Source organism: Biomphalaria glabrata, chromosome 10, assembly GCF_947242115.1.
Source record: "Biomphalaria glabrata chromosome 10, xgBioGlab47.1, whole genome shotgun sequence".
Taxonomy (NCBI): domain Eukaryota; kingdom Metazoa; phylum Mollusca; class Gastropoda; family Planorbidae; genus Biomphalaria; species Biomphalaria glabrata.
This window is the reverse complement of record NC_074720.1, coordinates 10,187,104-10,201,176: the sequence shown is the minus strand read 5'-3', so window position 1 is coordinate 10,201,176 and position 14,073 is coordinate 10,187,104. Positions and strand designations below refer to the sequence as shown.

At 36.1% G+C, this 14,073-nt stretch overlaps 1 protein-coding gene across 6 annotated transcripts in view; it reads right to left on the bottom strand.

The window, feature by feature from the left end:
• Positions 1-61: 61 nt before the first annotated feature.
• LOC106076505 (alpha-(1,3)-fucosyltransferase fut-1-like) overlaps positions 62-14,073 on the bottom strand; it is a 32,517-nt gene continuing 18,505 nt past the window's right edge. For 2 of the 6 annotated variants that reach the window (XM_056043919.1, XM_056043918.1), the window contains exons 2-3: positions 7,795-8,482; positions 2,414-6,215 (exon numbers count right to left, since the gene is read on the bottom strand). In XM_056043919.1, the coding sequence (XP_055899894.1) occupies positions 5,230-6,215; positions 7,795-8,482 (1,674 nt within the window). In that variant the 3' untranslated portion in view covers positions 2,414-5,229. Of the gene's footprint in view, positions 2,145-2,413; positions 6,216-7,794; positions 8,483-13,014; positions 13,310-14,073 lie in introns of those variants that run through there. The other 4 variants (XR_008780129.1, XR_008780128.1, XM_056043922.1 and 1 more) reach the window with 4 other exon arrangements.

The window sequence follows — 14,073 nt, the reverse complement described above, 5'->3', positions numbered from 1 at the left end:
AAAATCTAAACATTTAAACTATACTTCAACAAACAAAACAAAACAAAAAACTACTTTATATGTAAGTAGGGCTCACGTGTATAGGCTGTCCAGCCGCTTTTGTTTTCTAACGAATTGCTCTGACGTTGTTAGGAGTCGTCGTGCTAAAGGGGTCAAAAAGTCATACTTATTACAAAGACGACCCTACAAAAGGAAGTATCCGGCTAGACAAAACGAAGACACAAGAAAGATTGGACCATAGCGCAATGAGCAAGCTGTTAGCCTAAAAGTTACGATGTTACAGGCCTAAAGCAATTAAAAAAAAAATATTTCCAATCGCAAAATTGATTATTGTACGACTAGATCTAGAAAAAGCTGAGATATTCATATTTTAAGGTCTAAATGTTACTACACAAAGGCTCGTTCATTGGCTTGCCTTTTGTCTACGCAGATGACACTGTTAGTTCCAATAAAAGTCTCAAATAATCTTTTTTTAGCAGACCTCGTAAGGTGAAGAGCAGCTATTTGTTTTTTGTCGTCTGTCTGTCGTTTGTATCAATAAACTAGTAAATTTATTGAAAAGCAAAGAAAAATTTAATATAAGACAGAAACTTCATTTTATTACCTTTTCAGTTTGTTTTCAAGTTAAAACAACTCTAAATGATTATTAAAAATCAATCTTCTGACATGTATTACAATTAGATTTCTTCAAGTATCATTATCCATAATAGATTGTGTAATTAGCTTTTATTTAACAATGAATCTTTGACATTATGTTACTTAAGACAATCAAAACAAGGTCATGGCTTAAATATTCCTTGACCATAGGCCACTAGCGGATCCAGAACTTTGGAGTGGGGGGGCGATTTTTTTCCAAACCCTAACCCTAACGCCCAGGAAACCCTAACCCTGTACATAAACGTGCGTACAGCATATATATATATATATATATATATATATATATATATATATATATATATATATATATATATATATATATATATATATATATATATATATATATATATATATATATATATATTATATATATATATAATAATAATAATAATAAGCAGTATTTCTCAGTATTTTCTTGCATTCTTCACTGCAGAAACGCATTCTCCTGACATCTACAGCTCTTCATCCATCATTGGAGTTCGGGGCGAAGCCCCGACGCCAAAAGCGTTTTCTTGCATTTTTCACTGCAGAAATGCCTGCTCCTGACATCTACAGCTCACTATTCATCCGTGAATTTCGGGGCGAAGCCCCGACGCTTAAAGCGTTTTCATGCATTTTTCACTGAAGAAACGCATTCTCCTGACGTTTACAGCTCATTATTAATCAGTGGAGTTCTCATCTTTTTCAATGCAAAGCCAGACTTAAACTTGACAAGGCCCCAAACTTTTAGAGATAAGGGACCCTTTGAAAGGCTATTTCTTCAAAATGATTGATAATATAACTGTGACTATTTTTTTTTTGGGGGGGGGGGGCTCCCGGGCAAGAGGGGGCCCTAGAAATATAGCTCATTGTTTTATGGTAGACCATTTAACAATGGTATTAAGCTGCCAGCGCCCTTACTTTCCCGACGTATGCCAGGTACATATTAGAGTAGGGTGGTTACAGGGGCGTCTTAAATATCCCGAGGCTCAAAATTAACCTGTAAACACTAAAAACTTAAGTGCATATGTTTTTGTAAAACTTGGTCCAAGTCTTCAGTGGTTTGGAAGCCGAACGCTCTGTCACTCAGTCTCTCTATGTTTTCATATTCGTTCAACTTCAAGATTGTTGTTTGTACGTTTTCCTCAAGTTTTCTTCAAGTCTGGAGATATCAATGTGTTCCTCAAGTTTTCTTCAAGTCTGGAGATATCAATGTGTTCCTCAAGTTTTCTTCAAGTCTGGAGATATCAATGTGTTCCTCAAGTTTTCTTCAAGTCTGGAGATATCAATGTGTTCCTCAAGTTTTCTTCAAGTCTGGAGATATCTATGTGTTTTCTGTCACTTCTTTAACTGACAATTGCATCCGCAGCGACCTGAGAGAACTGAGGGTCTCCCAGTACATTCAACATAGATCTATAGTCTGACTCCTGACGTTTGACTTGAAATTATTGACATCTAATACAACGCAAACAACGCCATCCACAGAAATGATCTCAAATCTTCATCTGCTTAAAGAGAGAAAAAAAAGCATTAATTGTATACATCTTTGCTGTTTTTATGCAAATTTTAACAACTTTAAACCGCATTTGAATCAAAGGCGCTCTGTAATGGCTGTAACCTTCGATAGTGTACAGCAGTAGTAACATATTTCTCCACGCCAAGAATACAAAATAAGTACTCTATCATCATATTAATGATGTTGACAGCTTAACAGTGTTGCATAGAATTTGTTGGTATTCATAATTATTGTAATTGAAAAAGAAACTGAAAACAGTAAAAAGAAAAAAAATGATTTTATGTATTTTTATACGAATGTAATATCAAATATAAAACTAAAAAAAGCAGTAAAAATTCTTGAAAAAAACAATTGTTCAATTACTTGTATAATCAATTTTAATTATAAACGTGACTTTTGATATAATTTAATCTCTGAAATGTTTGCAAATAATGTACACTAGTTCAGCAAGCAGACGAAAGAGGCGTGTTCAAGAGATTGTTCCACAAAGGATTCAAATTTAAGTTGGAATAATTATCTACAACATAAGATACAGAAATTATTAATCTAAGAATTCTAAATTTAAACATATATATATTAGAGTAATTTTTTAAAAGACAATACTTCCCTTTATTAAACTTAAAATAGTATAAAATAATAAAAAAAAAATAATTAACACAATTTTGGTTTAATTCGGATATCGAACCGGTGACAACCTGAGTTGCAAATTAGACCTAGCTATAGTCCCCAGCCTAATTTACATCTATTTATTTTTAGTTTGAAAAACTATAACGGTCAAACTAGAGTTTTCCCCATTGTGGCCAATGAGCTAGTAATTCCTTTCTCAGCGATATACACCTGCTGTTAAATCTTTAAGCCAAATCGTTAGAACCGTTTTTATTTTTTTAATCAGCTGTCTGCGTTCCTGGTTTCTGGTGGATCCAGGTTCATGGATCCAGATTCCATGAAGTTCTGACTTGAATAGAGGTATTGTAAAAATACTAATTAAATAAAGATATGACCTTTTAATAGTTTTTAATCATTTCCCCCCCTTCTAACAAAATGTAAATGCCATGATGTTTGATTATAAAAAGCCGTGCCTGAAGACTAAATCAAAGAAAACAAGTATATGGCCTATATTAAATTAAAAAGGCTTTTAAAACATCCTTCTTTATACAGCAAACCAACCCTTGAAAGATAGAGCATTTTACTCTTAAGAACTTATGGATGGATTTAAAACACACACACACAAAAAAGAGACATTTTTTACTCGCTTCTATTTCCCCCCCCCCTCACCCATAAAAACAATCCTGGTTAACCAAATGTATAAATGTACTCAGAGTATATACTATATAACATTCTAATGATATGTCTATAGATCTAAACTTAAGAGACGGTGCGCAAAAAGTTCCTGAAAATTCATTTATCACACTGTTTAATGAATAGTGCATAGATGCGGAAATACCCGAAGATAAATATTTTTTTAGTTCTCTTCAAATTTAAATGGAATGCTTTTTATACTTTGAAAAAATTATAACGGTTAAACTACAGTTTTCCCAATGTGGTCAACGAGCTAGTAATTCTTTTCGAAGAATATGCATCAACTTCAACTATCAAATTTCTAGAAGAATTGTTAGAGCTGGTACCTGTGCCTAAGTTTTGAGCCCTCCCACCAAGAAAGTTTTAGTTTCCGAGACGGTATGAGTTCAATTGAGGTATTGTAATAATGGCAATGTCTTCGATCCAGACGATCAATAATGAGTGCAGTGTTTCATGTGACTACGCAATCCCATTCGTGACCTACATATTTTGTCACACCTGAGGAAGACAAATCCCCGATTGGGGGGGGGGGGGGGAGTTTATTTAAGTTTATATTTGTAATCTGCGCCTGTCTTCGGCAAGGGCTTTTTCTTTAGGGATGGAAAAGTTTGTCCCATAGACCACAGGCAGCCATTCATACGTGAGAAAACATAAGTTACCTGCTGGAGAGCGTCTTCAGGAGTTCAGAATAAATAGAAAGGTGTTGGAGCTAAGGACTCTTCTGTGAGTGCACAAGAATAAAGCAAATAAGTAAAGCGTTCTTCTGCGCTCTTATTATTATATTGGAGTGTTCAGATGACTAGACTGAGATGAACTGCGCATTAGTTTCTAGATCTGGCAGCTCTCAATATAGTTTTGGGGCCCATGTCTTGTTCTTGCATCTGAAAAATCATTTTTGAAGGATATAGTCGGCATTCTCTGTTGACTCCCCACAAGTGTTAAGTTTTGGTTGTCCCAATTTTTAGCGTTCGGAAATTCTGTTGTGTCCTGTTTGAAAAGTTAGACGTTGATCGTGTTGGATAGCTTTATTGTACTTCGGATGGTACTGTGTTAATTTCTCGTTCATTCGACCCACTTTTAGTTTCTTAGTTTCTTTCAGATAGAGTGGAATTTTCGATTGCTAAATCATTCCACGGATGGACAAGTATGTCAGCCTTCTATTTACTTATTTAATTATGTTCTGGGATGTATTGGAGATGAGTTTTCTTGCTGTTCTTGTTGACAATGTCCTCAGTTGTTTCACATAGGAGGCATCAGAGTCTTCAAACTTTTAAGAACTTTTTTGGCATTGGTCAGAAAACTATCTAAATGTTCAGCGTACTTAAGTGATGTACTTGCCTGGTAGCTTCTAAGTCTAGTGCTCCTCTTTCTTCTCTATGGCTATCAGAGTGCTCACCAGTTGCAATGGACATTTCTAGTATCTCGGATCCATAGTAATTGATGAGTATTCTAGCTCCTTTCTTTGTGGTGTCTTCTTAAGATAAACTATCCATATAAACTAGGACACATTGTTTATTAGGTCGATGTGTGTATAGAAAATAGTTCACTTATTTCTTGTGCTCTGTTGGGATGCAGTCTGAAGCGTTCAACTAATTCAGATTCCTTGATCAGAAAGACTTTTTGGGTAGAAGAAGAATAAGTCCAAGAGTGATTAATTTAAGGAACTTTGGTTTAGACTGATTCAGTCATGCATGTCAAATGACACACTTGAACAAGCAATAGCTATGTCACATTCGTCTTGCATTATGTCCTTGTCCTATGTGGCCCCAGATCAGGTTTCATCTTACATTTCCAGGTATTAAATAGGTGGGGACGATTCTCAGAATACGATACAACGTAAACACACTTAATAAAATCAAAAAGATAATCAAGGTTAGGAAAAATAGCATTTGTTTGAAAAGTTTTTTTGCCCAGTATTCAATGTCTTGCGGGGTAAGGCATTGATACTCTTTCTTGTAAAACCAGGCCGACATATCATGGTAAACTTTTGCGTAATTCTTCAAGTTCCAAAGACGTCTACAAACCTCACACATGGGCACAGCTTCGTAGCGATACTCTAGAAAAGAATTATTGAGCGGGTAGTCTTCGTACACAGACACATACTTATCTTTCTCTTTCAGCATCGCGATGTAGTCCTCATCGTGGGAGTCGAGGTAGAGAATCATCTCAGCAAGCTCTTTAGGGGATTTAAAGTTGGCCGTGTTGATAAATATCTCCGACGGAAGAAGTCGCGAGTAGGTGTCGTGACCTCGAGCTATCACGATCATGTCGGTGTTGAAGTATCTGTACAGTTTTTCTGTAATGTAATCTCTACAAAGGCTACTCTCAAACCCGATGTAAAACTTGTATTTCTCGTTGATGTCCTGAAGGCATTGCCTATCACATATTCTGGGGCATTTATGCTTCCCACATTTACCATAGACATCCACTTGTAGATATTTCTGAAGCTCTGCGATGTAATTTTCTCTCCTGGAGCTTGTCTCACAGTTCGACACCATCCAGGCCACCACCCCCGTCTTCTTGGCTAATATCTCGCGGTAATCTCGTCGCCTGACCGCACGGCGTCTCCTGACAACCCCGTGATAGGTCGTAATATCGGCGTCCATTCGGTAAGACATGGTCCAGTTGAAGATACCGTTCCAGCCATTGTCTGTCGCAAACAAATCCCCATAGAACCAGTAGTCATTCGGAGCTTCAATCTGGTAATGTATAAGTACTTGATCTGCTCGTCTTTTTGGAGGGCTTTCCCCATTGACGAACTGAGCTGGGGGAAAATGTAAAGATATTAGTTAAAATGGCAAATTTAAAGCAATATCTATAATTGTTTTAGTTTTTAATTAAAAGCGATTGGCTAAACTTGTTCATAAATAACAGTATTAATTGTTTATAGATCCTGCCTACGTGTAAAATACCCTCCCCCCCCCTTTCTTAAGTCTTGAATAAAAATTTAAGGTACAACAAAAATAATCATGTTTTGAAATAGTTAAATTTAATGCACTTTTAAAGTTTTAGACACATATCACTATAATGCCACTTATATACTTTTATGTCGCTTAGACACATGGGATGCTCTGAGCATCCTGTTAACCAGTTATTTGTTGTTTTTATTTTGTTTTTTATCTAATTTAGTCATTTTTAAACAGTCCCTGTTATAATATACGATCATGTCCCTGGTGTATGTGTGTGTGCGTGCTTGTCCTCTACCAAAACCAAGTTAACAACTTGTCATATGATTTAGTTAATTTTTTATGTGATATTAAGTGTCGAATAACATTTAGGTCATGTCACATATAGGTCAAGTCAATGTACGTTAAGTCACATATTAGTCAAATCACACTCAGGTCAAGGCGCACTAGGTCAAGTCAAATATAGGTCAAGTCACAGATAGATCAAGTCACGTATAGGTTTAGTCACATTTAGGTCAAGTGCTGCCCAATCATATATTTGTTTTACATCTTTCATATGTTCATTAATATTGAAGATAATTAGATCTACATCTTATCCTCAACCTCCCTCAGAACGACTCAAACTAGAGACCATACAAACGACAGTCCAAAGCGCATACCAAACGAAACAAAAACATTTTCGGCAATGGGGCCATATGAATATCCAAAACGCACATCACGGACCTCTACAATACGTTACCCCCTTTTTAATTTTGAATTTCATTTACAGTGGGCAAAATTTTGAGATACCAGAAATAGCCACTAAATGGGCCGGATATGGACAAAGATAGGGCTTTTTGTTTTTACATAACAGGAGAACGTGTCCTAGTCCTGTATCTGATAAATGTTTCTTTATAAACCCTTACATTATAATTCGATTTTAAAATATTTCCTCTAATAATGTTTTATATACAGATGACTCTTGATAATCCGACACAATCAATTATTCGATGTTAATTAATGTATAGTGTAGTGTGCATAAATTAAGAATATACCCAGACCTAAATTGGGAAGTAGTAGGCCTAATGCACGCGAAAGCTGAATCATATTTTGAATAATTGTTTGCATTAAAACTTTTTTTATTTTTGTCTGAAATCTATTTTATACCCTTGAAATTATCAGATAATATTTTATTATATCATAAATATAATTTTCTCAACATATACGCTGCAGGTTTTAGTAGTCCGAGATTTTTGAAAAACCGCTTTAGATTTGGATGGAGGCGCCCTAAAGATCACGAAATTAAACATTACCGCCCTTCTACCTTTATATTATATTGTCAAATGTCTCTACCATTGAACTTTGATTAAATGCTTACACAATGGTTCAAATGGAACATGTAATTATGATATTCAAACCAAACAAAATGTGCTGAATCACTAAACAAAACAGACCAACCGTTGATTAGCATTGCGCTGCTCATTGCTGTGTAGTTTCTATCCGATGTTACAACACAAGGGAAGTCTGGACATGCCCGCAGCGGTTGGAGCCCATCTATTGGAGCCTGTGCGATCTTGTGTTGCCACCATAATATGATCTTCTTCTGTTGAACGTCACGTGATGCCTTATCTTCATCTCTTTCGAAAAATAATGATCTATCAAAAGGGACGTAAGCTTCAAATTCTGAAGTATAAAATGGGTTGTCTGCCTTTTCCAAATATGGAAATGGTCGATACTGAATTCCGTTTTCCGTCCAAATGTCTTCCTTTTCCTCAGTAGTGTAAGACTCGAGACCTAGACCAGACCTTAGAATGTACTCAGAGATTGAGTCATTGAATGCAGTCAAAGCTTTAGTCAGCGGGGTGAGGTAGGTGCCCAGGGATTTGCTCAAGACAAAGTTTCCCCTCAGTCTTCTGATCTCATTCATTGTTTGGACTCGGTCGTTCTCGACATGGATCGGAGATTTCGTTCGTACAACGTCGTAATCGCTTTTTTTACAGGATGACGTAATTTCCTCCATGTTCTCATTTGTGATGGTGTAAAATAGTGAGAAGGTTAACGTAATGAGAATCCCTAGTGTAATCAAACAAAATTTGATGGAAAAACATGCTTTCAGGTGACGAGTCTTGATACCCAGCTTTTCCATCTGAAACAACACACAAGTAAAAAAAAAATTATTTGAAACGATCATTAAACATGAACAAATTAATCGACTTGAGACTTTCACAAGAATCGATTATATAGGTGTAGAATTTAGATATACCAATTACACTTTCTTATCTTATCTTATCTTATCTTATATAATACAAACGTTACTTCAAAAAAGAAAATGATTACGTCCTACGCGTCATGCATTCAGTCATGCATATTAACCAATGACTTAAATTCTGCCAAGTCACTGGTTTTCCTGGCGAGCTCAGGTAACCCATTCCATGCTCTAATAGCACTAGGGAAGAAGGAGTATTTGTACAAATTTGTCCTAGCATATGGGACGAGGAATGTGCCTTTATCTTTGTGTCTTTCTGAGTATTTTATTAAATTTTGTTTTTGTATTTGAAGATTATGGTTCAGTGTTTTATGTATAATTGCTATTTTACTTTTGAGTCTTCTGTCCTGAAGGCTTTCTTTCAAGATATTTTTCAACCAAATAGTGTTTATTAAATGAAATATTAACAAATTGAACAAGAAATTGAAAGGCTATATAATCTTGGTTACACCCAATTTTTTCCCTCTGTTTGGGACACACAATTCGTGGGAAACAAAGAAACTAGAACAGATGTAAAATAAAGCCGTTAAATAAAAAACAACAACGAATTTCCCATTTGACTAGTTAAACACCAATTCTAAAATCACTAAATATAGAGACTCTTTAGGACAGAAGACTACAAAGTACAGTAGCGATAATTTTGCATAATTTAGCCTGGAAAAACCAATGACGTGGCAGAGTTGAACTCTCTAATTGACATACATGACATGATTAACACATTGATACGATTAAAACATATATATCTATATTTTAACTAACGTCTTTAATTTATAAGATAAGATAATATCATAATCATCGGAGGCTACTTCGAGACAGAGTAGCATACTCGGGATTAGCCTATCAGATTCCCAGGTCGGACAATTACTACATTTTTATGAAATGAAAGCCCACAATGCCTTTTTTTTTTTCGCGCGAAGGATTGGCGTTTTCTATTGAATCTTTTCTTCTATATTATAAAACACAGACGTTACTTCCAAAAAGAAGATGATTAAATCCTACGAGTATTCGTAGGTCAATATGGTCATGACTTTAGTTCTGCAAAGTCATTGGTTTTCCTGGCTGGCTCAGGCAACCCATTTTATGCTCTAATAGCATAGCATAAATAATGACACCCAAAAATAACAATTTTGTGTATTTGTAAGTAGTTTTTTTATGTTATGAAGTAACGTCTGTATTATCTAAGATAAGATAAGAAGATAATTTTTCAAGAGATTCTAATAATTCCATGAGCTTTACAGGAGCTCCTGGAAAATCAGGAGGCCTTGGGAACCCTGTTATAAGTTATAATGGTTTAATTTAATAATTTACTGTTAGAATTAGCACGGTGCATATGACATTGTGGGCCTATGAAAATGCGGGTCCACTGTGGGTGCATAGATTGAAGTGGCCTAAGGCCGGCCATGGGTACAGACGGTTCTACTATCTCCGAATAACAATATTTAATAATAACAGAATCAAATTTAATACATAACTAGACTACATTTTTCAAGCCTAACCCTGACGCTCTATTAGTTATCCTTTCAATACTTAGTAACAGTGTCAATTTTTTCCTGATTTTTTTCCCCTCTAATCAAAAGATATGACTTACTCTCAGGGGCGTAACTAGGGATTTGGGGGCCCGGGGGGATTGACCTCTTTGGGGGCCCCTTGCATTTTGACATTCGACATATGACATGGAATAATGTACGCAAAAATATATAAGCCCCAAATCAAATTGGTTCAGTATATCAGTAAACTTAACAAAAAGTAAGCAAGACTCTTTTAATGAAAAATACCTTTGTTTATTTGTTAAATAATGCACAAGTGACAAATCTCAATTGATATCGCTTCACGTCGTGCATTCTGTGCAGCAAAGACATCTATAACATCAACTACATCGATACTTTCTAGTATTTGTGACTTCACTAACATTAAAGCCATGATAAGCCTTTCTTGTGTCATTGTGCTCCTGAGATAGCTTTTGATGAACTTGAGCTTTGAGAATGATCTCTCACATGACGTAATGGAAGTGGCCTGAGTTAGCGGTATTCGGAGGAGGTCGCAAAGTTTGAGCACACGTAATTACCATATGAAGCCTGTTTCCTCAATATGTCTATTGGTGATTGCATTACTGGTTTGTTGATGAAAAGTGCTCGTGCATCAATGACATCATTGAAAAAGCGATTTTCCATTTATTTCATCATACAAACAGGAAAAGTAGCACAGTTTGTCATAAGCGGGTCTTCATCTAACAGGTGTCTTGGTTCAAGAAGAAACCCAAAGGTATCCATTGCAATCTGCCCTTCATCTCCATATGAAATCTGTCCAGCACTTCTGTCGCAACACGTTTGAATTGCAGTTCTATTGACATTCCAACATTAGAACTCAACTTCCCATCAACTCTTTTCTTTCTTATGGTTGTTTTGATTACAGGGAATCCATAGTATTCACTATCTTCTTTTGCTTTTTTGATGGATTGGGTTTTTGTCAGTTTCTCATCATTTTGCAGAAAGCATGAAAGGGTACTAATTTCTTTAGCAGCTTCCCGTATATGCAGTCCAGACTTTTGTAGTTTCTTCTGAACTATATTAATTGTGAGCAAGAGCTTTGACCAGAATTCAAGATAGGCAAAAAATTCTTAATTTTCCACTGCATGAAGAAGATTCTGTCCTAATATTATATGGTATTAGGTCATTGTTGGTTGTTTATGTTTTGTGCGCAAGCAAAAGGATTCAGAGCATACAAAAGTGGAAAAGATCCATATCTCGTTATGCTCGAGTATAGAAATACTCCGATAAGCGGATTGCCGTATTCACCATCACAACTGATGACGAGTAGAAGACTCAGGGAATCATTCCAACTGATCCTAAACTATTGAAACCATCGGTAGCTGAAAATGCAGAGACATTACTCAACGAACGACAGATGAAAAGCAAAGTGAAGTACAATGCAAAAGCAAAACTACCTAAAGATTATTCTGTCGGAGAGTTCGTCTAGGTCAAACATGGCAGAAAGCAGTTGTCATAAAAAACATTCAGCACCCAGATCTTACAACATAAAGACAAACGGAAAAACATACAGAAGAAATCAACGCTTTTTGAATAAGAGTTTCGATGAAGACATCTCTGGGTACTATGATACCGATGGAGACAATGAACTGCAAAATGTTGGAACAAACGAAACAGACAGTTATAGACCAACGTCTAGAGAACTTGTTGTGCCAGTCAAGACAACCAGAAGTGGACGAATTGTTAAAGTTCCTAGTAGACAGGGCCGGCCTTAGGCCATTGCAGCCTATGCGATCGCAGTGGGCCCCGCACTTTCATAGGATGCGCGCTAATTCTAAGTGTACATTATTAAATTAAACCATTATAACGTATATAAAATAACAGGGTTTTCGCGACCTCCTGATTTTCCAGGGCCTCCAGAAAATCTCATGAAAAGGCAAAATATACGATAAAGTCCTGAACTTTTTTTAATTTATTCAAATCTCCTGAAGAATAGACGAAATTGACATTTTGGGGTGCCTATAAATAAAAAGTGGCATTGCGAGCTTTCATTTGATAAAAATGTATTGCAAAGACGAAAGTAGGCCAATTTCTAATTTTTAAAAAATAATATTGACATTATGCTTATCCCTACCCAGACTAGGCCCCACGCGATCCGTTTCGCATAGGGCCCCGCAAATGCTAGGGCCGGCCCTGCTAGTAGATATCACTCTTAAGAACTTTAAAATGAAGGGTGTGATAATAACTTCAAAAGGAAGGATGTGCTAATATTATATGATATTACGTCATTGTTTTTTGTTTATGTTTTGTGCGAAAGCAAAAGGATTAGATGGAAATAAAAATAGAGTTTCCATTGGATTGAGGAAAGATGAATAGAGGGGTAATAACTCGAGAGTGAAGTTTAATTCTGAAATTATAGACGCCAAACCCGAATAATGGACTATTCTAGCATTATTAAGAATAACTTTTGGATCTGTTATACTCGATTCTGTAAATTTTGCTTCAAGGTTAATTAGTGTAGCCATAAAATACTCGCCATTTAGATCTACTATTAGTAAAGGTAACAGGATACCTGGAATTCGCTGTATATCGTGCAGTTTTATTCGTGGCAACAAAGTTTAAAATGTAAAACTAACTTAAAAAAAAACTTTGATCTCTGTGGGAAAAAAATATTTTTAAAATGTCAACAAAGTCAACGTACTGATAGACCTAGATTTAGGTTTAGTCTTTGTGATAAATTTTTAATCCGTAAATGTTGAAAAAAAAAAGACACCCGTTGACACTATTTGTCAATCAAATATATTAATTTATATATTTACAAATAAATTTCGGACACCCATTTGGGGGCCCCCCCTGGGTGGGGGCCCGGGGGGATTTTAAATTTCTCCCCCCCCCTCCCCCCCCCTTAGTTACGCCACTGCTTACTCTATACTAGTAATCCGGAGATCCCCGATTGGGGCCGTTCTAATCAATGCAGGCGAAGTCGAGTGTGAGAGTCGTAGTGCTCATTAAAACGTTCGAAGTCAATAAAATGTCGTAGGGCCATGCCTTCTGCACTTGCAGCGTTGGCCTGTGATTTGAATGTGCTGCATGGACTTGTTGAACAAGCCGCAGTCAGCATTCTCACATTTCATCCCATGATTATCCAGTGGGTTTTACCTTTGGTTCTTTGTGCTAACAGACACGGACGAACACACACAGAAACAAAGAGGATCTGCCCTAACTATACAATTACTTACTGGCGCATCGGGGCGGGGGGGGGGCGCTAAGTGCATACCCTCCCACCACCACCAATTGACCAATATGGTCTAAATCCCCCCTTGAAACGCACAATAATTTAACATTTCTCCCCCACCAATTCCCGAGAAAATTTTGGATCCGTCCGTGTAAAGATTGCAATGGTTTCAATTACGACAGCGTTTCTTTTATTACATGTGAAAAAGAAAATGTATAATACAGGAACAGCGGTAGTGTTATGTCCCATGCTTACAGAAGTATAAATAAAGATTTTTAAAAAATTGAGTTGAGTGCGAACTCCTTTATTTAGCGTTATAATAAACTTTTTGTTTTATCTCGATGTAGTGCTAGGCTGTCAGGTTTTCTCGATTTGCACTTTTCTTGTACGCTGTTTAGATTACTCACCTTCTTTTGCAAAACTCAAGATAATCAGTTTTACTACGATTTCTGTATTATTTTTTTTGTTACAAAGCTAAAATCAACTCACTCTGTCTGTCTGTCTGTCTGGTCAAAAGTTTGTACACGTTATTTCTCTGAAATCAAGCTGCAATTTTGCACAATTATTTATTTTACGTGACAAAACAAGAACTATTTTAAACAATTAACCAATTAACCTATTGGTTATAAATTAATTTGTTTGATATCTCAAACAAGGGAAAGAAATAGTACTTGACTGACTTTGTTGTATAAGCTGAACTAGTTCCATTTCCAAGGGAAAGGAATAGTACTTGATTGAAGTGGTGATAT